This window comes from Phacochoerus africanus, chromosome 6 (assembly GCF_016906955.1).
Source record: "Phacochoerus africanus isolate WHEZ1 chromosome 6, ROS_Pafr_v1, whole genome shotgun sequence".
NCBI lineage: Eukaryota > Metazoa > Chordata > Mammalia > Artiodactyla > Suidae > Phacochoerus > Phacochoerus africanus.
In genome coordinates this window covers 25,628,123-25,654,427 of record NC_062549.1, presented here as the reverse complement: position 1 = coordinate 25,654,427, position 26,305 = coordinate 25,628,123, and the positions used below count along the sequence as shown (strand labels likewise).

Below are 26,305 nucleotides of genomic sequence, written 5' to 3'. Positions count from 1 at the left end.
ATTTAAGCAATATCAAGATGAAAAATTATGGAAAGAATTGAATTGTTTCCTTTCTTCACTAGGTAATAGCGAAACAATGATATGAAGTTATCAAAATGGGCCTTTTGAAATATTAGTGAGACCAAGGCACGAGAAAGATAAACTGGGCAGAAGAAACATCAGATTTGTAGTCATCATCATCATCATCATCATCAGGCATGTCAAAGTTAAAATGTTAGGATCTCAAGTTAAAGAAAAATACCAGTATATGAGAAAAAATCAGCCATTTATCAGCATTTCCCTTTAGAGTAAACACAAAGCAAGGCATACCTGTCTAGTAACTGTGCCATCAGATAATCTAGCGTTTTTTATCTTTTTTTTCTGAAAACTTCATGAGTAGGAAAGATCAGACAGAGAAAATACTCACTTGCTAGAAGGTATCTCAGCCAGTTTTCCATTTACCAAGACAGAAAAACACATGCCATGTTTCCTAAAACCTTTACTATTTAAAATATTCCTTTAGGAATTGAGAAAGAGTCTACTTTATTATTTAAAGGGAAAAAAACATGAAATCTGTCCTTTTTATAGCAAACCTTAATGTCTTTTGCATCTGTGGCTGGCATTCATAGTATGGTTATTTCCCCAATATGATTACTTCCTTCTGTTACCCCGTAGGCAGAAATTTTATTTCAAAGATTGTCAGAAATGAAATACCAAAGATATACTGTGAAATACATATCTTCTCAATGGAGAAAAATTAATATAACCACCTTGTTTATAACATGCACACATACACGATTATTTTTCCTGGTACTCAACTTCTTAAGCATTTTGCTTTTTTCTAAATATTGAAAATTTAAAATTTTCTCTTACAGTCCTTATTTATATTCATTTAAAAATACAGTTTTCTCTTACAGAGGTGATTTTGTTCTTACAACTCAATGAGTAATTCTGGGGGCTTCTGAATACATAAGGAAGTTCTTTAATATTTTTATATCCAGTTAATACAATCTGCCTCCACAAGTGGACAGACTCTTGCATTATCCATAAATTAGATGTTTCTCCACTAACCATAGATTGCCACTTTGAAATAGAAATTAAGGTGCTCTTTGCTCAAAGTCAGATTACTTGCAAGAAAGACACTGTGTTTGGGTATATTCTCTCAAGTTTCTGGAAATAATACAATCATGTCACAATGAGTGATTGGACAGACTTTGAGATCACCCTACTGGACACTGTAATAAAACTGCAGCTGTTCTACCCAGTATTTAATCCACTAAATCCATTGTAACTGCTTTTCAATATGCTATTGATGAAGCAGCCAAAAATGAAGCCATACCTAATTCTATAAATGTCTTTAAACTCTAGAACAGAAATTACTGTTTTTAATTCTGTAAAGTTGTATTTAAACTTCCTTGTTCAACCTTTTCCCATTCTCTTGCATTTACTATGTTAATGCTCTTATTAATTATACAATAGATTTGAAAGCATTAAGAATATCCCTAAATCTTATAAATTAATTAACAGAACATTAGGCATCCTTTGGCACTAATTTCTCTACTGTCCTTAAACATATCTCTTTTTCTTCTCCTCTCTTTATCTGCCCTTCCATCCTATTTGTGCTCTCTTTTTCCACACTTTCTAACTTTCATCATATAATTCTCTACATTTCTTCATTGTTCTATTTATAGTTCTTATTTTAATTTAGATTCACCAACCTTATTTAAAAACAACACACACACTGGACTGTTTTTTGGGGGACAATAGTGCCACATATAGTTATTTTGTGAGGCATTTATTTAATTTCTCCAAAAATAAGTTTCTTATTATACTTGGAGAATATTTTAACCTCTTTGGCTAAATTATAATTTGATAAAAATTAATGTTTTAATATAAATTTATAGGCTTTTGGTAGCACTGATGTTTTTATTATATTTACCTTAGTCCAGAAATTATTTTAGAATTTTGTACCAACTAAAAGAGAGTATTATTTGGATTAGAAGAATAAGTATTGTTAAAATGGCCCTACTCCACAAAGCAATCTACAGATTCAATGTGATCACTGTGTAAATACCCATGACATTTTTTCACAGGACCAGAACAAATAATCCTAAAGTTTATATGGAACCACAAAAACACCCAGAATTACCAAAGCAGTCCTGAGAGAAAAGAATAAAGCCGTAGGCATAACCCTCCCAGACTTAAGACAATACTAAAAAGCTACAGTAATCAAAATGGTATGGTACTGGCACAAAAAAGACATATCTATCAATGGAATAGAATGGAGAGCCCAGAAATAAACTTGCCCACCTATGGCCAATTAACCATTGACAAAGGAGGAGAGAGTATGCAATGGAGAAAAGACAGTCTCTTGAGCAACTTGTGTTCAGGAAGCTAGACAGCTATGTGTAAATCAATGTAGTTAGAATAATCCTTTACAGCAGATACAAAAATAAATTTAAAATTGTTTACAGACCTAAATATAAAACTTCAAGAAGAGAACATAAGCAAAACATTTTCAGACATAAAGCATAGCAATATTTTCTTAGATCAGCATCCCAAGGCAAAATAAATAAAATAAAAACTAAACAAGTAGGACTGAATCAAACTAATAAGTTTTTTCAGAGCAAAGACAACCATAAATAAAATGAAAAGGCAACCTACAGAATGGAAGAAAATATTTTCAAATGATGCTACCTAAAAGAGCTTAATTTCCAAAATATACAAATAGCTCATACAACTCAATATATGTATATGTAAAAGAAAAAAAACAAACTCAGTCAAAACATTGGCAGAAGACCAAAATAGTCATTTCTCCAAAGAAGACATACAGATCGCCAAGAAGCACATGAAAAGATTCTTGACATCACTAAGTATCAGAGAAATGCAAATCAAAACTACAATGAAATATCACCTCACATCAGTCAAAATGGCCATCATCAAAGAGTCAATAGATAATAAGTGCTGGTGAGTGTGTGGAGAAAAGGCAATCCTCCTATACCACTGGTGGGAATGTAACCTGGGGCAGCCACTATGGAAAACAGTATAGATAGTCCTTAAAAACTAAAAATAGCATTACCAAATGATCTAGCAGTCTCACTCTGGCCATATAACTGGCCATATAATTCTAATTCAAAAAGATACATGAATACCAATGTTCAAAGCAATACTTATAATAGCCAAGATATGAAAGCAACCTAAATGTCATTGACAGATGAATGGATAAAGAAGATGCAATACACACACACACACACACACACACACACACACACACACACACACACATATATATATAGTAAAATATATTATACACACATCACACACAGGAATATTACTCAGTCATAAAAAAGAATGAAATATTGCAATTTGTAGCAACATGGATGGGCCTAGGGGTTATCATCCTGAGTAAAGTAAGTTAGACTGAAAGACAAATATCATATGATATCACTTATATGTAGAATCTAAAAAATGATATGAACAAAATTATTTACAAAACAAGAACAGACTCACAGACATAGAAAACGAACTTATGATTACCAGATGAAATGGGTTATATAAGGGATAAATTAGAAGAATGTAATTAACAGACACACACTAATTTATAAAATACAACAAGGATTTACTACGTAGCACAGGGAATTGTATTCAATATCCTGTAATAATCTATTATGGGAAAAATCCAAAAAAATGTGTAAATAAATAACTTTCCTGTATACCTGAAACTAATATAATATTGCAAATCAACTATAGTTCAGTTTAAAAAAAGGAATATTCAGCAAATATTTTGATGGCTTAAGTTAAAGCCTTTCAACACAATGTTTAAAAAGGGTGGTGATCACCTTATCATCTTCTAACAGGATTCCACTTCACAATTTTTGAAAAATACTATTACTGTTCTTAGTCTAAATAGAGTGACTAGTTTTTTGTTTTTCTCTTAGGTGGAGAATCCAGATATCTAATAATTTTTAAGAAGTAACTTGAGACCAATTTGAACCCAAAGAATTATTTTGTGAACATTTACTTTTGATTATGTGAATTCAGTGCTAACAAATTAAATGCCAGTCCCTATGAGTAGCCTCTAGATCACCAGGAGAGTTGGTATTCTTATTATTTAAAGCAACTGCTCATAAACAGATTGGTACACCATTTGCTCTTATGCTCATTTATTGCCAATGGCAAGTTATTTCCCATATTCTTGAGTATGATTTAGATAACCAATTTAGAAAACATTAGCATTTCTTGATTGCTCATTTTATGGAAATACCACCTGTAGCATAGTTGGACAAAAATCATGAGTATGGGGGAAAAACACATATCATTATACTTGATGAGGATTGAGATTTATCTCATTTATCTTCTAATTCCTCAACAGATCTAATAAGACTTTCCTTGACATAGTTAGGTATTCTACTTTTAAAATTAAATATCATAATTAAAGATGCTAAATTGTATATTTCTAGCACACCTATTCTGTCAGAGATATTTTCTAAGACTTGAAATCAAGAGACATAAATTCATTAGTCATTGTTTTCCCTTAAGAGTACCAAACTTTCAACCCTTTGTTATAAGAGGCAAGATACTATATATTATTGACATCTATTATTTGTTAAGATGTGGCTTAAACTCCTTATTTATTTCTGTAAATAAGAGGTTCTAACCAAAATAATTGTTTTAAAAATATTACAGAAAATTGGAAAAATAATTCAATTAAATTGTAATATTCTTATATCATTTATCACATACAAATAAAGGATCTTTTTGGCATTCAACAAAATGTTTATTTTTAAATTTCAAAAATTGCTTAAAGTAGACCTTAAAAAAGTTTCTTCAATTTTTTTTGTTATAGTGATAATTAATGGTCAGAATACCTATCAAAGCATATGCTTCTTTTGAAGTTCATCACCTATAATGAAGCCAAATTTCTGTCATGACATTCAAAACCTTCAGGAATAATTCTGCGTATATAAGCAGGCTTAGTTCCTGGTGCTGCAGTAAACCTTATGTGCAACCTCTACTGAACCGATTGCCATATTTAAAACATTCCATATAACGTTCTTTTATCTAAACACAAAATTTGCATGCTAAAAATATCCAGTCTTTCTTGCCTAACTGTAAAACATCTGGTTATTTGCTGAGATTCAGCCAAAGTGTTACCTCTTGCTTGAAGTATATCTTGAACTCCAAAATGAAGCTATTTATTGCTTTTGTGTGCTCTACCATAAATATCCCTATTCCTATATTCACAGCACTGTATTATTGCTTATCTCTCTGTCTTAAACTGGACTGTGATCTCCTCAAAGAAAGATACTGTGACATATTTACCTTTGCATTTCCCATATTGAGCATAGTGCCTGACATAGAGTAGGTGTTCAAAGATTTATTGGTGCAATGAAGAATGAATAAATAAAACATCGTGTACTTACTTATAACCTATTTATATTACAATGAAACATTTACTATATCTGAGGTTAGCAACAGGTGGAAAGTGAACTTCAATATAAACTTTTAAAAATTATAAAATATTAATCAGTTTATTTAGTATAGCCCTCTCACTGTAGCCTCTGTTCTTTTCTACAAGGTATTTATTTTTTATCAGATCTTCCTATGTAAGTAATAGTGTTACAGTGATGGACTAAGTGACCTAGACAAAGTGATATTGAGGAGATAACACTCAGATGCCTTCAGGAAGCAAAAGCTAATAGAATTATAATATGTATACAGGCTAAGATTCTAAATGCTTTTATAAACACTAATATTGGTATAGGTATACCGATGTCAATGATATATACCAATATTATATATTTGTTATTGTTTGTTTCTATGTATTGTATCACTCATTCTTTATTCATCCAACAAATTTGTTGTGAATGTATTATAAAATGCAAGGACTGGTCTCAGTGCAAGAGACAAAAGGATATCCTAAATGGTCATGGTCCTGTCCTAATGGCAAATCCTGTCTTCTTGGACTTTACCTTCTAGGGAGATAGAAAATAACCCCCAATTTCCCAAATAATCACCCAGTTGCACTTGTGATAATTTTATGTAGCAAAAAGTACGCTGTATCATATGTGCATTTAATTAGAGTATGTAAGCCTTTTTTGGGTTTAAAAGTTTTATAGGAAGTTGGGAGATAAATATATATTTTCTATGCCAACAAGAAAAGCCACTCACTACAATTTGTTTTAAAATTTCTGCAAGATACAGTTCCTTTTTTCACAATTTGAAAATACTTGTAATGAAAGAGGAGACATTGCAACTGATATCACAGAAATTCAAATGATCATAAAAGACAACTATAAACAGTTAGATGTAAACAAATTGGATAACCTAGAAAAGATGGATACATTTGTAGAAACATACAGTCTACCACTCATGAAGAAACAGAAAATCTGAGTAGACCAATAATGAAAAAGGAGACTGAATCAGTAATTAGAAGCCTCCTAACAAAGAAAAACTCAGGACCAGATGACTTTGTGGGTGAATTCTACCAAACTAATTCTAAAGAATTAACACTGATTCTTTTCAGACTCTTTAAAATATTTAAGAAGGGGGAACAGTCCCAAATTCATTTCATGAGTCCAGCATTAACCTGATACCATAGCTAATGACACAATAATAAGAGAAAACTATAGGATAATATGCCTGATGAATACCGATGTAAAAATCCATAGCAGAATGCTAGGAAGCCAAATTAAATGACAAATTAAAAGGATCATACACCATGACCCTGTGGAATTTATCCCTGGGATACAAGGATTCAACAGACACAAATCAATAAATATAATACACCAATTAGAATAAATGATAATAATATATAATCATCTCAATAGATACATGAAGAAAGAATTAGAAAGTACATTTTTCCTAATAAAAACTGGAAAATACTAGATATAGAAGAAATAATGTACCTCAAAATCATACAGGCCATGTATGAAAAGTCCACAGCTATCATCATACACTGCAGTAAATAAAACTGAAAGCTTTTCATCTAATATCAGGAGCACATTAAGGATGACAGCTCTTGCCACTTCTACTAACATAATACTGGAATCTTATCCAGAGAAATTAGGCAAGAAAAAGAAATAAAAGGCATTTAAATCAGAAAGTAAAAATTAAAGGCACCTGTTCGAAGATGACATAATCTTATAGGTAGAAAATCCTAACTTCACAGAAACACTGTTAGAACTAATAAACGAATTATGTTGCATTTCTGTATACAACATCAACACTCAGAGATCAGCTATAATTAACACAGTGCCACCAACTTCAAATTATTCTAAAAGGAAATTTTTTAAATGTTCTCATTTACAATAGCACCAGAAGGAATAAATTATTTAGGAAAACACTTAGCCAAGGAGGTAAAAGGCTTTTACACTGAAAACTACAAACTATTCATGAAAGAAATTAAAAAAAACACACACAAATAAATGAAAAGATATTCTGTTTTCATAAATCAAAAGAGTTTATGTCATTAAAATGTAAATTATAGATTCAAGGCAATTACTATCAAGGTCCCAATTGTGTTTTTTACTGATTTAGATAAACCTAAAATTCATAAGGAACTTCAAAAAATTCAAATAGGCAAATCAATTTTAAAAAGAGAAACAAAGAGCACAATTCATGATTTCAAAATACATTACTAATCTATAATAATTAAAACAGTATGGTACTACCATAAACATAAATGTACAGATGAATGGAACATAGCAGAGAGTCCAGAAATAAGCCCACACATAAACACTCAACTTATCTTTGACAAAGGTGCCAAAATATACAATGTAGAAAGGATAATATCTTCAAAATATGATGTTGCCAAACTAGATATCCACAAGGAAATTCATGAAATTAGGAACTTATCTTACATCATATAAAACTTAACTCAAAATTAAAAACTTAAACATAAGACCTGAAAATTCCTAAAAGAAAACAGGGGAAAGGCGTCATTGGTCATGGTTTCTTGGATATAACACTACAGTACAGGGCAACAAAAGCAAAGGTTAAAAAAATGGACCACATCAAACTAAAATGCTTCTACAAATCAAAGGAAACAATCAGAAGTGTTAAAAGGCAACCTAAAGAATGAGAGAAATTACTTTTAGACTGCATAGCTAATACAGTGTTAATGTCCCAAAAAAATAAAGAACTCCTACAACTTGATAAAAAATAATCCAGGCAAACAGTGGTAAAAAATTGGCAAAGGATTTGGAAAGAGACATTTCTCCAAAGATGACATGCAAATGTCCAACAGAGATATGAACAGATCCTCCGCATCTCTTATCTATAGGCAAATGCACGTCAAAACTACAAGGAAATATCAACTCACACCTAATTTGGATAACTATTGTCAAAAAAAAAAAGAGTGATATCAGCAAGATGGTCTTATTCCCATCCTTTCCTCAATAACAAAAATTCAGCAATCGCCCACAGACAAAAGTGCCTGTGGGAGATGTGAGATCCAGGTAGGGAATTAGGAAACCCTGGTTCAGTCCAAGAACAATGAGAGCTATTTCAAAAAAAGCCATTTGAGTTAGACCCAAGTGCCTGACTCAGAAATAATTCCATAGCCCTGATAACTTGGCAACAGCCCCATTTGCTTTGGGTTCTCTCACCAGGGTCATATGCCAAGATATCCAGCAGGAGTTTTACCTACCCATTTATCAAGTTATAGGCATACAGATCTCGGCCCTGGTTGTGGAACCTAAACTTCTCCTTGTGCTAGGTCCATCCAGTCTCTCAAGTCAAGGTCTAGGAGCCTCTGGAGAATAATGAATTACACAATTAGCCATGGACGAGAGACCCTCTGTGGAAGTCCAGGAGTCTAGTAGAGAAGTTCCAGCACATCATTAGAGAAAAAATTAGAGATGGGAAACATTGCATAGGGTAAGAGGACTTTACCTGCACTACCCTTTCCCCAGGATAGCAGAGCTCACTGACAAGAAATCTTTTTTTTTGACCTGACTTCTGCAGGGAAGGTAAGAGTATGCGAGTGGATACCTGACTTATCGAGATGTGTAGGGTGCTACACAAAAGAAGCTCATTTTTCTTTCACCTTAACCCGAGTACTGAGTTGTGACATGCACAACTAAGGAGGCCATGCATAACTGAAAAAGAGAAGCCAGACCTCAGAAAGGATATATTAAGGGGATGTGGATCTTACTAAACAATTCAGGGAATCCATCTGAAGGTCCATTCGTGAGCTAGTGTGGACACCTTGCCTATGGATCCCTATAGCTGGCCCATGGCTAGTGAGCATTCACAGAAAGCTGGCCTAATTCTGTGGATCTGGAAAAAATGACAAACTAGAGCATTTAGCATCATCACCTTTGGAAAAGAAAAAGGGAGGTTATCAGCACACAGCCTGGTTCTATAGGATTTAGAGAGGTCATACAAGCTTAAGAATTTTGTCACAAAAAGGAGCAAGAAATGTAGAACATGCATGTCCACGGAAGACATGGAAAAGCCTCAGAATCCCTACAGGTCTGAGGGAAGGTACTTCTCTCCTGAAGTCAGTAAGTAAAGACTAGAGGGGGTGATTACTAATATAAGTGCAAAGAGAGCAACAGAACAGTTCAAGGAATATGAAAAAAACAGAAACACGACACCACCAAAAGAACACAACAATTTTCCAGTAACCAACCCCAAAGACATGGAGATGTGCAATTTACCCAATAAAGATCCCTAGCTATTTAAGGAAGCTGAAGGAGCTACAGAAAAATACAAAAAAAAAAAGTCAGCAAAATCTGGAAAACAATATATGATCCTCATAAGAAGTTTAACAAAGAGATAGAGATCATAAAAAAGGATCAAATGGACCCAATCATACCTATATATACATTCTTTGATTGAGTCCATTGATGGACCCGAGAATGTATATATAGGTATGATTGGGTCCATTTGATCCTTTTTTTGTGATTTCTATCTCTTTGTTAAACTGCTCATGATGATCCTCTGCTATACAGCAGAAATTGACACACACTGTAAATCAACTGCACTCTAATAAAAATAAATGTTATACAACAGATTTCAAGAACATGGACTAAATATTTAAACATGAGACCTGATACCTGAAAAGTCCTAGATGAAAAAGTAGGAGCAGATGCACCTTGACATTGACCTTGGCATTGATTTTTCAATTTATTTTTATTTATTTATTTATTTATTTATTTATTCTTATATGACACCAAAAGCACAGGCAACAGAAGAAAATTAATAAGTGGAACTATCTCACATAAAGAGGTTTCTGCAGAACAAGAGAAACAATCAACAGAAGGAAAAGGCAACTTACAGAATGAGAAAGAGTATTTGCAAACTATCTGATAAGGGGTTAATATTCAAAATACATGAGAAACTCAAATAATTCAATAACAAAAACAAAAATACAGAACAAAAACAATCTGATTAAAAAATAGGCTGACTTTCTCCAAGATATTCTTTCCAAAGAAGACATACACATGCCTAACAAGTACATGGAAAGGTGTTCAACATCAGCAATCATCACAGAAATGCAAAGCAAAAGAACAATGCAATGTCACCTCACACCTGTTAGAAAGGCACTCATTAAAAAAAAAAAGAAATTACAAATGTTGGTGTGGCTGTGACAAAAAGGAAACTCTTATGCATTGTTAGTGGAAATGTAAATTGATAGAGCCACTAGGGCTAGCAGTACAGTAGTTCCTCAAAAAATTAAAGGTAGATCTACCATATGATTTAGCAAGCCAACCAACTTCTGGGTATGTTTCCAAAATAATTGAAATTAGAATCTCAAAGAGATATCTACACCCCATGTTCACAGTAGCATTATTCATAATAGCTAAGATATGGAAACAACCTAAATTTCCATCAAAGGATGTATGGTAAAGGAAATACCACCATACACACACAATGGAATACTACTCATTCTCATAAAAGAGAAGAAAATCCTGTCATATGTGATAACATAGATGAACGTTGTGGACATTGAGCTAAGTTAAATAAGTCAGATACAGAAGTACAAATACTACATGAGACCATTTATATGAAGTACCTAGAATAGTCAAACATATAGAAATAGAAAACAGAATGTTGGTTTCCAGGGGCTTAGAGGAGGGAAAAATGGGAAGTTGCTGTTTAATGAGTATAAAGTTTGTTATTTATAGAATAAGTTCTAGAAATCTGATGTATAATGTTGCACCTACAGTTAACACTACTGTATTTTGCATTTTAAAAAAATCTCAATGAGTTAAATATCATGTTGTGTTCTTACAATAAAAAATACTTATAAATTCTGATGAAAATCATCAGAACTCTATACATATAATTTTATAGTTGAAGAAACACTTCAAAATCTTAAAGTAACATTGAATGTTCTCTTTTAACAGTCCATTTACTTTCTGTATTCCAAAAAGTAATATTTAAAAACTAATATAAATTTGTTCTTAATGTTCATGAATAGCTTATAATATTATATTTACCTGTGTATTCAAGGTGAAATCCTGCAGCAGAAACACTGATGTCTGATTGAAAATTTAGATATAGATTATTAGAGGTACTATTCAAAAGATGGGGTATTGTTGTTCCTGAAATGATAATTGAAAAGGTAGCTCAGTGATCACATAATAAGTACTACAGTAAAACTAAAAAACTATTAACCAATCAATAGGTTATCACTGAAATTATATTTTAGTCAATTGTTTTATAATAATTTTTAAGGGAAATAATATTTCTCTTTTATATTGTTGCTTTTGACTACCTCCAAGGAGACAGACTTTTGAAAGCACATTAGATTGCTCTCTAAAAATAGGTAGGAACAAAGAAAGATGGTGAAAGTCGGGAAACTATATTAGTCACCTCAAATCAATGTTTTGAATTTCATGTGGATTTCAGTGTTCCATTCACAAGCTGATAAGAAACTTAAAGTTTGCATACTTAAGTTTTGCATGTAATAACATTTTGTATGGATTTAAATATATATCCATTTATTGTCCTTTATTATGTTATACGTATGTGCACATATTCCAGGTCAAGTACTTTGATGTTTCTTACACCCTGACAGCAAAGCTGGAAGTTAGCATTTAAAAAAATTCCAATTATGAATTACTGTTAGCCTTGTGTCTCAGCAAATGCTTTATAATCATATTCTTCTAAACTTCTAAAGGAAATCAACTTTAATTTATTCAATTATTGAGTGGAAATTATAAAACATCTGCTTGAACCAATTACTTCTTGACTCTTGACTGTTTGACATTGAATAATAGTTCAAAATCCTGAAGATTACAACTCAAGAACAACAAACATAAAGGTAACTGTCAATTCTGTCTCAAAATGAAGTTCAACAAGCATATGTGTTGATAATGCTGCAAACAGGTTTTTTTTTGTGGTCTTCTGGTTACTTAACACTTACTTTGAAAAACTCTGTGAACCTTAACCATTGATCTTTCTAAAAGAGAAATCAGGACAAATTCATTACACAACACTCGATTTTTTTTTTTCCTGAATTTGCTCTCTGTCCAGAGTGTCCTAACTGAATGACTGAAGACAGAGGTAAACAGAAACTCAAAGGTCACCTCAAATGCCTTCACTCTCTTAGAGGATCTTAGTGATAAAGAGCTTTGACTCTGGAGTCACATCAGATGAGTCCCAGTCTCATTCTAACGTTAGCTGTACAACCTCTGGCAACTTAATTTAAGTGTCAGTCACCAGAATGCTAGAAAGATCAAATGAGGACATGTATGACAAGCCAGCACCAGGTAATCAATAGCTGTTTTTATTTATCACTTTTATCATCTTCACTACTGTACCTATTATTCAGAAAGTATTACATCTAGTCTATTATAGACAAATGCATGCTCAACATGTTATACACTTTTTTCCATGAAAAATTTCTACTTAAATCTATATCTAAAACAGTTTTAATGCCTAAGCCAAATTACCCCTACTCTAGAGATTTCTTTTTTCCTTTCCTCGGTGGTAATGATGAATACTAGGTTCACATACTCAATTTTAAGAACATATTAAAATCTTGATACCATTCAAACTTCTTTCAGTATATCTGAAATATGTAAGTTTATAGTTTACCTATGTTTCATATTTCTAGAGTTAAACAGTTTCATCCAATTTAAAGAATATAGTTAAAATTAAAATTTCATTTTGTCCCTTATATGCTGTAAGAAGCTTCTAGTAAATCTGCCATAAACTATCTTTTTTATAAATAATTTTTTTCATTATAGCTAGTTTACAGTAGTCTGTCAATTTTCTACTGTACAGCATGGTGACCCAGCTACACATACATGTATAGATTCCTTTTTCTCATTTTATCATGCGCCATCGTAAGTGACTAGACAGAATTCCCAGTGCTTCTAAGCAGGATCTCATTGTTTATCCACTCTAAAGGCAAATAAAGTAATGATCTTTAGGGAAATGGTTCAGTGAAATAATACATAGGACAAAAAGTATTGCAAATGGATTTGTAGGTAGAGATATAATTGATTATAAGATTATGGGAACTTGGGAACACTTTGTATTTGGTTGCTTGAACTAAAACATACTGCACCAGTACAATCATTTAAACAGAAAGAAGGAAGAACATGTTGGAATCAGCAAGAATCCTGGAGGCACAGATGTAATAAAAGGAAGATAAAATGTGTTGTTCTTGCAGCCAGAAAAGAGAGAAAGTAAATGAAGCATTGGTATCTTTAGAGAGAACAGTTAAATATATATGATTACAATCTATGATAGTTAAATAAATTATTCCTATGTGAAAAAAGATTAAAAAATAAAAACCATAACAAATTTTAAAATTTTCTGGCCTTGAATTTTATATAATTTAATTCATTTCATAGAATTAATTTTGTATTCTCTTTATTTTCATTTACCATGTTTTTACATAGTCACCATAATTATTTTAATGGCTGAATATCTTTATATTAAGTGAATATACTATAATTACCAAACACTGTTTAATATTTAACTATTATCACTCATCATTTTATAAGGGAGGGGGCACACATACTGTTCCTGAACCATAGCTCAGCTGCATATATTACCATTAACACAAAAGCATCTATAAATAATTACACAACTACAGTAAGAATATAGTAAGATTTTGAACAGCAATTTCAATTTCATTACCTTTAAAGACTTTCGAACTTCTAACCTTGTAATTTAGTTCCTTGCATGTAGTTTATAGAAAGCAAAATTAAAACCACCAAGTCAGAATTCTAGGGAGGTCTTTAAAAAGAGAGAGAGATTTTACATTACTAATCATCATGTATTTTAATTAAGCTCAGCTCTCTTATTTACCTGAATAACTTCCAAGTCTTGGAGCATTGTTGTCACCCCCATCATAAAAGTCCAAAGAATCCCAATTATGTTCTGTTGCAAAGCTGACAACTTGTACCTGTGAAATAAAAAGTGCTGATAAGAACACATATTTCTAATGAGATTCATATACTATAGTCCACTTATCTCCTCTGAAAGAGAGCACATAAAGCCTGGACTGTATTTTCGTGGACCATCAAAGAAGGATCTTAACAGAACTGGTCTCTATGGCTTCCATGCGCTGGCTTTTGTAATAAAAACCTATGAGGCAGATAGCAGGGTTTGCTGTAAGTATAACATTGAGAATGTCTATCACCATCTCGGCTTTGGGTTGATCTCATGTCTTAGTGCCTGGAATGCAAATCAAGGCATGTTCCAAACGATTGGTTAATTTTTATGTTTTTGAGTGTTAGATTCTTGCCAGTGACTTAGTTTTCTGATCTGCTTCACTTATTAGACAATAACCAGATTTGTGTCCACAAACAGAACTAAGTAAACATAGAGGATCCCATCATAAACATTTTTTGAACAAATTTTATTTTGGATAGATTTTATTATTTATTTTTTATTGCATAACCTTTATGAAATTTCTTACCTTTTTTTTTTAAATTTAGCATTATAATCCCTTATGCACATTTTTAATAATTTCAATATGGATAACAGAAAACAACACTTTGTAACTGATTTGGGCACATCCTTTTAAAGATTGTTTTTATAACTGGAATTGAAATAACTATATCATTGTGGTGGTCCATAAGGTGGTAAGGGAAATGCTGGAATATAATTCTCTCATGTTTATTAAATTTATTTAAAGAAAGAGGCATGTGTTACTTTGTTGTACATCACTTGGCACAGCTTGAGTTTTTGAAAGAACCCACAGGACCCTCGCAACGGTGGATGTTACCTATTTTTCTCTTTTTGAATTATACATATTATAATTTAGAAGGAGATAAAGGAATAGCCTTATTAAAATACATTTATTTTTATTTAGCTAAGGTCTTTTTAAGTGCTATGCTCTTTCATCAAATGCTTCTAACAACTGCATTCATTAAAAATTTCTTATCCACAAAATAGGCCATCATCATTCTTTCATTCAAGTGAATGCTGATGCCTCTTTTCCAGGGGTGAGTGCCACATGGCAACAGATACCCTGCCTGTGTGACAGGCATTAGGCCCAATGGCAATGTTCCAGGGCAGGAAGAAGACCAGAATGAAAGCTGCATGCTTGTAACATAACCACCAATCCCTTAAACAATGGTTAATTCTCTCTATATATCTGAGTTTTCTTCCCTTTAATTCAGGAAAAGAAAAAAAAATCACATTCAGCTAAAAACAAATTAAAATTAAAATTACAAAAGTAAGGATATTCACAAAAGTTGACATTTGAAAGGAGCAAAATATATTGCAAGGAATTCCACCTGAAGAAATAACTTAGCTAGTAAAAGTGCAGAGGAAACAAGCCATGAGGTAGATTTAGTGAACCATTAGTAATCCAATTTAGCCACAGTAGAGGGTATTTACATAAGAGGAAATATGCAAGCAAAGTTAGAAAAAGTAGAGAAAATTTATAAAGAGTAAAGCTTAGTGGATAAATACAAGAAATATTAGATTGCCTGGCTCCCTCTACACACTGACACTTAACCCTAAAAAGAGTTATTAAACTCTCTGTTCCATAGATTTCTTACATAAATTTGTTGTAATAAAGGCATCTAATTCATTGGCAGCTTTTAAAAATTAATTTTAGCTTAGAATAGCACCTAGTGTGCACTGAGGATTTAATGCATCTTTGCTAAGAGAATAAATGAGAAAGACAGCCTATAAAAACTGAATACCCCCATAATAATTACAAAGTTGAGGTATATTTCACTGAAGGTTTTAGAAGGTGGGTTGACAGAGAATAATCAGGACTGTGTTTTTAGTACTACCACACTGAGTAAAGAAAAGTGAAAAGACAATTTTAATGTCTATCGGAATAGCCCATATGAAGCAATGAAAGACTAAGTAAAGTACATCAGGGGCGGAAATGATAGAAAGGAGGACTCAGAAGTCATGTCTGTTGCCATAGAGGAAATTACTGCATTTTGTGTGAAGTGAACAAGAAAAGAGAGTGATAGGACATATTTTTAAATATTTTTTTCCCCTGAGTTACTGAGATCAGAGAGATGGCCAGAAATAAATATATAACATCTTCAGGAAAATCCATTATTGGTAAGAGGAAGAAAATCTGTTTAATTCTGGACATATATATATGTGAGTGTGTGTGTGTATGTATATACATATATGTGCCTGAATATGGCTTCCAAAGATATCAGATCCTGATCCCTTAAGCCTGTAAATATAGCCTTATACAGAAAAGGGTCTTTCAGATGTGAATAAATTATAGATCTTGAGATAGGGAGATTTTCCTATTTATTATTAAAATGACCCCTAAATCCAGTCATAAGCATTCTTATAAGAATGATATCAAAGAAGATTTGACAGGCGGAAGAGAAGATTGCAACGTGACCAGAGAAACAGAAATCAGAGTGATGTGGCCAAAAGCCAGCAAATGCTGGCAGCTACCAGAAGTTGGAAAAGTCATGGAAAGGATTCTTCCCTAGAGCCTGGGCAGAGGGGAGAGTGGAGGGTGGTGGGAGTGCAGCCCTCTCAGTACCTCAATTTCAGTGCAGTAAGCTGATTTGGGACTTCCAGCCTCCAGTACTGTGAGAGAATGAACTGCTGTTATTGCAAGCTATTGAGTTCTAAGTGATTTGTTACAGAAGCCATAGAAAACTAATCCAATTTGCTACTAGGATTCTGGGCAACTTGTGAAATAGTTTTGTAAGCAAGGGACCCTTAGTGAGCTATGTTAGTGGTCCTGATCGGCCATTGGTTGGCCCTGCAGTGGGCTCTTCCCCCAAGCAAGTGACTGTTAGTGAGTGACTGCTGGTCCCTTCCTTTCCTCTTCGTCTGTACAAAATGAGCCTGAATTCAAACTTAGGGAAGATTAATATTATTTTTTTTTGAGATGTCAGTCTTCCATCTTGTTGCTTGCTATCTTTCTGATTAAAGTTATTATCCCTTGCTCCAATAACTTGTCTCTGGATTTACTAGCTTGTCATGTGGAGAGTAAAGTGAACTTCTCCTGAGTATGTCAGTTTGGCACATTAATCACAGAAAAGATGTATGAGACTCAAGTAAGTAGTTGAGGACCTATCAGACAAAAAGTCAAAGGAGAGACAAATAAAAAAACTTAAAAAAAAGTAGCTACTAATTCAGTGTTCAGAAGAACTTTATTTTTATTATAGTTGACATAGTATTGTGTCAAGTTCTGCTGTATAGCATAGTGACCCATTCATATACATGAATGTATGTCATCCATTCTTTGTCCCATACTATCTTCCCTCATGTTCAACTAAAGAGACTAGACATAGTTCCCTGTGCTGTACAATAGGACCCCACTGCTTATTCACTCCAAATGTAATAGTTTGCATCTACCACCCCCAAACTCCCCATTCATCCCACTGCCTCCCACCTCTTCCCTGGCAACCTCAAGTCTGCTCTCCCTGTCTGTGATCTGATACTGTTTTGTAGATAGGATCATTTGTGCCATATTTTTGATTCCATATATAAGTGATATCACACAGCATTTATCTTTTTCTTTCTGACTTACTCTAAATTGGAGTTGCATGTAGTATGCAGGATAGCTTTATGAGGTAATGAATTTCCAATAACTAAAACCAGATATCATTCATAGAGACATTCAATTATCATTTCACATTGGATGGTTATATTAACTCATAATGACCATTCTACAAATTGACACAATTAAATAACCAACATTTTTTATGATTCATCACATAAAGATTGTTCTTTGCTTGATAACTCTGTTAACTACTGAATGCAGCTCCTTTGGATTTCTCCCTCTGATATACCTTGATAAAATAAACATGCAAACAAATGAATACATTCCTCCCCATAATAAATTGGTCTATTGTTGAGGTTATTTCCCCCAAATCCTTGTCTTATCTTATTTAATTTCATATATGATTTATTAAATATTAAATATTCATATAATTCTTTATTCACACACATGGTTAGCCCAATGGAATAAAATAAAATAAACATTGCTTTAAACCTGGTACATTAGCCAGGTAACTTTTGGGTGAAGCTAGTGAAATTTCAAATACATCATATACTATGTGTGTGTTATAATTTTCTATGATATAGTGAAATGTTTAAAATTAGCAAATATATGAGGTTAATTAGAAAAAAGAGCTTGGTAGTTATCTATAGAGTATTTAAAACTAAAAGTTCAATATGCTTCACATTCAGTAAGTTTGATAAATTCTTTGCTAAACTTAAATTTTGTTTTCTAAGGTATAATCAGTAAACAGAATGTTTCCTTAGTGAAAGATTTTATAGTGTCATTGAAACAAGTGTCCAGTTTTTTTTGTTTGTTTGTTTCATTTGTTTTTTGTCTTTTGTCCTTTTAGGGCCACACCCATGGCATATGGAGATTCCCAGGCTAGGGGTCTAATTGGAGCTGTTGCTGCCGGCCTTCGCCAGAGCCACAACAATGCCAGATCCAAGCCGCATCTGTGACCTACCCCATAGCTCATGGCAAAGCCGGATCCTTAACCCACTGAGCAAGGGCAGGGATCGAACCTGCAACCTCATGGTTCCTAGTCAGATTCGTTTCTGCTGCGCCATGATGGGTACTCCAAGTGTCCAATTTTGAAGTGTTTGGCTGGGGCAGTGACATACAGCATAATGTTTTTTGAAGATGTCATATTGGTCTATCATGCTATATTAACTTCTTAAAAATAGCTTAACACTCCACTGCTTTTGCAGGTATTCATTGGTTCATTCTAAAAATATTTACTGAGTACTGACTGCCGGGTACTATGCTAGCTGCCAGAACAGACTTGATTACAGCTCTTATGACCTTACAGATAATTAAGTAAAAACGGTAACATGTGATGGGTGTTATAAGGAAATTACAGGGGCCTATGAGAACATAGAACGAAGGGACTTAATGTTGTTTCAAGTTTATAGAAGGTCTTCCACAGGAACTGTTTGTGAGACAGAAACAATGAGTAAGAATAAGCCAAATAAAGAGAGAGGATGGAGAGTGTTGCCAGTAGACGGAACAACATTCACAAAGGCCTAGGGGCAAGAGAGAGAGAGATCCACGTTTTTTCCGTTTGTTTGTTTGTTTTTACGAAGAACTAAGAGTGAATAGAAGAGGCAAGAAATGAGGACAAAGCATGAAGGCCTAATCAGCTGTGGCAAAGAGTTGAGGATAGAGAGGACAACAGAGGTACTATAAAGCAGGAAAGTGATAGCATTTGATGTTTATTTTTAGAAAGTTACTCTTTTTGCCCTATAAGGAATAAATTAGAGGAGAATAAGAATACAGGACAGGGATGATGGCTCCCTAATCTTGAGTGGTAAATGTGGGGATGTAGAAAATAGACTTATTTGAGAGATTTGTAAAAGACATATCTGAAAGAGTTCATTGTGTATATGTAGACAGAAAAAAATCAATATTTAAAGTTTTCTCATTGATTTACTGACCTGTTTTACACCTGACACCTGTTAAGTAATGTTTTCAATTTTCTACAAAGTTGTAAATATAAATCTCAAAGTTTATTATTTTCACTGAAAATTAAACGTCTATCTAATCTCAGTTGTTGTTTTTTTTTTTCTTTTTGTCTTTTTGCTATTTCTTGGGCCGCTCCCGCAGCATATGGAGGTTCCCAGGCTAGGGGTCCAATAGGAGCCGTAGTCTCCGGCCTACGCCAGAGCCACCGCAACGCAGAATCCGAGCCGCGTCTGCAACCTACACCACAGCTCACGGCAACGCCGGATCGTTAACCCACTGAGCAAGGGCAGGGACTGAACCCACAACCTCATGGTTCCTAGTCGGATTCGTTAACCACTGCGCCACGACGGGAACTCCTAATCTCAGTTTTAATGAAAGATGTCTGGACGACTTTTTTCATGACTGATATATACCTGAAGTTTCTAAAAGAAAACACTGTGATGCAATTGGAGAAATAGTCAAGCTATTTTTCATGAAATACAGACTACGTAATATTTTGTGAAGCATAATATCGTCCATAGAACAAGTGCTGACTTGGTAGTAAAATGCCATCAATTTATGCATAAAAAATTTTCTGTCAAACAGATTAGATGGTCAAATTGCTCTCCAAAAAAAATGGTCACAATTGAAGTACTATGGCAGATACTGTTGACTACCTATAGAACAAAATTCCTCTTCCTTGCTAACAGAATGGTTTTGTTCAGTTAACAATGAGCTATGTATATCAGAGAAGGCTAAGCCCATTGCCTGATCCTAGTACCTAACACTGATTTGTTTAAGCCAAAGCATGGTAAATATTTTGCTATTGCCCAGTGGATGGCTTAGGTATGGATATTGATTGCAATTTTGATCAACAGGGTGGAAGAGAAAGTCTACTTGAAAGTTTCTTGAAAAGTTCTCTTAACCATTATAAAAGTACATAAGATAGAGACATTCCATATTGTCTCTTGGCCATTGCTGTGGAACACCATTAAGCCTAGAGCTTTTGCAGCCATCTCAAGACCATGAGAAAGAAGTCTAAGAACTAAGCCAACATGCTAAGAATGGCAGAGCTGAGAGATGAAAAAAACTTGGGTCAGGAATGATAAAATTGAACCTCTGAAATAAACAATTCTTAAACTATCTTATTCAAAGATTGGGTATTATGTGGAAAACATTTTTCTTATTGTTTATGCCATCTTGAACTAGCTTTCTGTTACTTGCTGGTAAAAAAATTAATAGTATCTTTTAACTTTAGCAGTGTCAGTCAAAAGCACTGGCTAGACTTCTAGAAATTATGTGCATCCTGTCATCCCCGAAAGATTAACTTCAAACATACAATGAAAAAAAGAAAAAATTTAAATTCCTTACTTGAATGCCAGCTCCCTCTGGCACTGTGATCTTCCATACACAATTCAGATTGTTGTCATAAGGCTCGGGGTATCCAGGAGACAAAATAGTCCCTTTGCGCTTAGTTAAAATTCCACCACAGGGCACTGAAAGTAAAGGAATCCAAGAGAGGGAATTAGTTCTAATGCAAAGGATTAAAATAAGAGAAAAGGTCAGAGATAACATCTGAGACAGAAACTAGATTTGCAAACACAACAAAATCATACTATGTTTTAAAACTTGTAAGGACAATAAAAACTGTCTTCCTATACCACAAAAACTTTCAAAAATAATTTGACAATATTAACAGATAATCTTACAATGGCATATCTAAAGTCATACTATAATTAACTCAATAGTAGCATATCATTTGTATTAAATCATGAAAAAGTGCACTGACACAGGTTAAAAATTATTCATATCTACATGTAGAATTTTTTGAAGAACTATTTTATATTTGTTACTTTTCTCTTTATGTATCTTTTGAAGAGTAATAAAATCCTTTGCAGAGTAATAATGATGATGATAATGATTATGTCACAATCGTAATATTAATATAGAGCCTCTATACCAGCACTCTTATAAACACCTTGCATATTTTAACTAATTAAGGCTTCCCAACAATCCAATGAGATATGAATAAGTATTATCCCCCTTTTTATAGCTAAGAATATGGAGACACTACCAGATTGAATAATTTACCCAAGATCATACAGCTAATCAGAGATGAAGATGGGAATTGAATATTGGTAGTTTGGCTCCGGATTCATGTTCTTCTGTGGAAGGAAGATACTCAATATGGTGCCATTCTGGTTACTGCCAGTACAACTACTACAAGAAAGAATAAGTATGTAGTATATGCTGAAGACAGTAAAGACTTCTATCACTTGAAAAGGGTACCAATCTTAAAGCAAAATTCTCATACCACTGGTAGTATCGGCTTGATTCTGGGAATGACTTAATTTACAATTGCAAATATTGTGTGGTGTTGGACATGTTTCCTGAACTCTCCGAAACTTAGATGCCTTGTCTGTGACATGGTAATGCAACTGTTTCCAAAAGGCTTTCATGGAAAAAAAAAATAGTTAAGATAATATACAGAAGGAAACTAGCACTCAAGATAGCACTCTGCTTGGAAACATTAAAAAATCAACACATTGAACTTCCTTTTGCTACAACTATCATTATTTTAGGTTCCAGTGGGACTGTGATCCTTGGATATTTGTCCTAATCTACCTATAATGGTAAGATATCAAGATATATTTATGTAATAACTTTAAAAGGTAATCATACAGCTTTATATCACTTCTAAAACTGAATGCAAAAACCTAGGGTAAGACTCTTAAATAATAGTGATAAGGTGTGATAATTTTTTAAACAAACTTTTAAAATAATAATGTGATAGATATTTTAAAGAAAGTTATTGTCATGTCTTTTCTTATTACAAATCTATGTTATTGGATTATATACAAAATCAGGTTAAATTGTCCAGAAAGAATTTAGCTCCCTTAAAAAGAAAACACAGTTTTGAATGATTTGAGAGTAGCATGTCAGAAGTAGAGGAAGAATTGTAAGACAAAGATTCACCCTCAAAATAGGGGAAAAAAAAGTGATTTATGAAGTGCTGATCCTAAGTTGAAAGAACTGTCTAGAGGATCTGTCCATTGGTGTGAGTGGGGTATTGAAGTCTCCTACTATGATAGTATTTCCATCAATTTCTCCCTTTATGTCTGTTAATATTTGTTGTATGTATCTGGGTGCTCCTGTATTTGGGGCATATATGTTGATGATAGTAACATCCTCTCCTTGGATGGATCCCTTAATCATTAAATAGTGTCCTTCTTTGTCTTTATGTCTTTTGTTTTAAAGTCTATTTTGTCTGATATGAGTATTGAAACTCCTGCTTTCCTGTCATGTCTATTGGCATGAAATATTTTTTCCCACCCCTTCACATTCAATCTATATGTATCCTTTGTCCTAAGGTGAGTTTCTTGTAGGCAGCATATTGAAGGTTTTTGCCTTTTTATCCATTCAGCCACTCTGTGTCTTTTGATTGGAGCATTCAGTCCATTGACATTTAAGGTGATAATTGATAGATGATTATTTATTGCCATTTTAAACCTCGTGTTCCAGTTGATTCTATGGTTCTCCATTCTTCCTTTCTTTTTTTGGTTGGATGGTCTCCGGTTATTTTCTGGTTTTTTTTTCTTTCTTTTTTTTCCTTTTTTTCATTTTTTGTGAATACAATGTTTGGTTTTGGCTTGTGGTTGCCCTGTTTTTTAAGTATGCTAACCCCTTCCTATAATTGTGTGTTTTAGCTTGATGATCCTGTAGGTTCAAGCACTTCATTACTATACTAAAATTAAGAAGAGAAACAAACAAAAAAAAAAGGGTCTATTTATTTCCTTACTTCCCTTGCCCACATTTTATGATTTTGATGAATTTTTTTTTAAATTTTATTTTGTTTGAAACATGTTCATGATTAAATCTGTATGCTGGCTTATTTGAGTGACTGCTCTCTGATTGTGGTTTCCTCAATCCTGGTTCTTCCTCTTTTTTTTTTTTTTTTTCCTCCTCCCTTTCTTTTTGGTTTGGAGAAGCCCTTTCAATATTTCTCTTAGCCTGGGTTTTGTATTGCTGTATTCTTTTAGCTTTTGTTTGTTGGAAAAAAAATTTATTTACCCTTCTATTTTAAATATATTTAAAGTGATAGGTTGCATATTTTTTCCTTCTAGCTCTTTAAATATCTCTTGCTATTCCCTCCTGGCCTGTAGAGTTTCTGTAGAGAAATCAGCTGATAACCTTATGGGGATTCCCTTATAGGTAACATTCTGCTTTTCTCTTGCTGCCTTTAGGATCCTCTCTTTATCATTAAGTTTTGCCATTTTTATTATAATGTGTCTTGGTGTGGGTCTATTGGGGTTCAACTTGTTTGGGGCCCTCTGTATCTTGAACTCAGTATCCTTTAGATTTGGGAAGTTTCCAGCAATAACTTGTTCAAATATATTTTCATTCCCTTATCTTTTTCTACTCCTTCTGGAATTCCTATTATGCATAGATTGGCCCACTTTATATTATCCCATAGGTCTCATATTGCTTTCATGCTTTTTCATTTGGTTTTCTATCTGCTGACATGATTGGGTGATTTCCATTATTCTATCTTCCACATCACTAATTCGTTCTTCTGCATTATTCATTCTGGTTTTTACTGCCCTTAGTTCAGTTTGCATCTCTGCAAATCAATGTTCTAGTTTTTCTTGGCTCCTCCTTATATTTTCTAGTTCCTTTCTGAAGGTGTCTGCATTATTGTTCATATCTTCTCTTAATTCCTTCAGTCTTTTCACTATTTCTCTTTTGAACTCCAGGTCTGTCTGACTGCAGAGATCTGCTTCATTGTTGACTGCTTTAGGTGAGTTCTCCTGTTGGTTTAACTGGGGGTGGTTTCTCAGCTTCTTCATCTTGCTTGTTGTTTTCTTTTTCCTGATGGAGTTGTACTCTCTGTGGCTGGGCAGTGTTTGCCTTGTCACTGCTGTGGAATGTTTCCTGAGGGCTGGCATTGTTGGTCAGTCTTCTTTGAGGCAGCGTGGCTTTTCTAGAGGGTGGATGGGGCTGACAGGGTCTCTCTGAAGCAAAGGAGGACTTCCTGAGGGCAGACAGGACTGAGAGGTTTGCATCACGATGGAAGCAGATTTCACTCAACCGGGCAGAGCTTGCTCTGGTGTTTTTAGGCTGTGGGGCCCTTGTAGGGGGCTGGTGGTGCTGGGCAGCTGTTCCACATGAGTGCAGCACCCCCCAAGGGTTGGAGTGGCTATCTGGGTCACTGAGGACCTAAGAGGCTCTTCCTCAGGTCAGTCATAATAGGAAGGACTGAATGAGAATGGAGGCAGATTTATCACGGCCTGGCCGACCTTGTTCTAGCTTTTCTGGGCTGCAGGCCTTTTCCCAGGGGCTGGTGGTGTTGGGTGCTGCTCCGTGGGGATGTAGCCCCTCCAGAGGGCAAGCAGGCCAGGACAGGGAAAGCCCCTGTGGTGGTAGGCTTCTGGCAAGTGTTGAGGCCAGCCCTCCAGGATGGCAGGCAGCCCTGGGTCTGATGCATGCACAAGGGGTAGTGGGAGGGGAGATGCACTGGGAAGCACAGCTTTCTGATAGCTGGTGGGCAAGTGAGCTCACTGTGGTGTGGGTGTATGGTGGCCCACCCCTTCTCCTTTCCCCTCCCCAACACTGGTGCCTTGTCTCTCCTGCAGATCCAGCTCTTCTCCCAGGTTCCCTCTGATGTGGCTTTCCACCCCCTGGCCCTTAGCATATTGCTCCCTGCACCCACAATGCTCAGCTCCCTAGTCTCCCAGGCAGTCTCTGCCCCGACAACTGGACAGACTGGTTCCTGGTTCCCCAAGCAGTCTCAGCACCACCCACCCAGCCAGTTCCCGGGGACTCAGCTCTGGAGCTGAGGTCTCAGTGCCCAGCCCCCACCCAAGCGTCTCAGTTTTTGGTGAATGTGCCAGTAAGTAGTTCAGATGATCTGTTTAGTTCTCACTCTGCTCTTCAGAACTCAGACTTACTGCTGAACTCTTCTCTGCATCTGGAGATCCCTCCAATTTGGTTGATCTTTCCATCGAATAGGTGGACTTTCCAGGGTGTGGGATCCCTTTCTCCTTCACAGTTCCCTTTCGGGAACACCCATCCAGCTCAGATTCCCCTTCTCTCACTCTCCTCTTTCCTCTTGTTTTACCCAGTTATGTCACGAGATTCTTGCCATTATTGGAGTTTAGGTTCTTCTGCCAGTGATTGATTGCTGTTCTGTGTGAGTCGTTTAACCTGTAGATGTGTTTTTTTGTGTGTGTTTGTGGGAGAGGGCGAGCGTGTCCCCCTACTCTTCCGCCATCTTGCCTCCCCTGTATTCAATTCTTAATTTGTGTTACACTCAGTCTACAAGTAATTATCTCCCATTGGTGATCACTCCATCCACCAGAGCCTTCCTTTGCTTGGCTCATCAGGATATAACACTCTCCTGTTTTTCTTCTATACCACTGTCTGTGCACTTTCTCTAAATATATATATATATGTATATATATATAT

The 26,305-nt window shown here is 34.6% G+C and overlaps 1 protein-coding gene across 2 annotated transcripts in view; it reads right to left on the bottom strand.

Moving 5' to 3' along the window:
- Positions 1-26,305, bottom strand: part of CSMD3 (CUB and Sushi multiple domains 3) — a 1,203,192-nt gene that overhangs the window by 150,626 nt on the left and 1,026,261 nt on the right. For both annotated transcript variants that reach the window (XM_047783389.1, XM_047783390.1), the window contains 3 exons: positions 21,212-21,336; positions 14,257-14,353; positions 11,430-11,534 (listed from right to left, as the gene is read on the bottom strand). In XM_047783389.1, the coding sequence (XP_047639345.1) occupies positions 11,430-11,534; positions 14,257-14,353; positions 21,212-21,336 (327 nt within the window). The remainder of the gene's footprint in view (positions 1-11,429; positions 11,535-14,256; positions 14,354-21,211; positions 21,337-26,305) is intronic.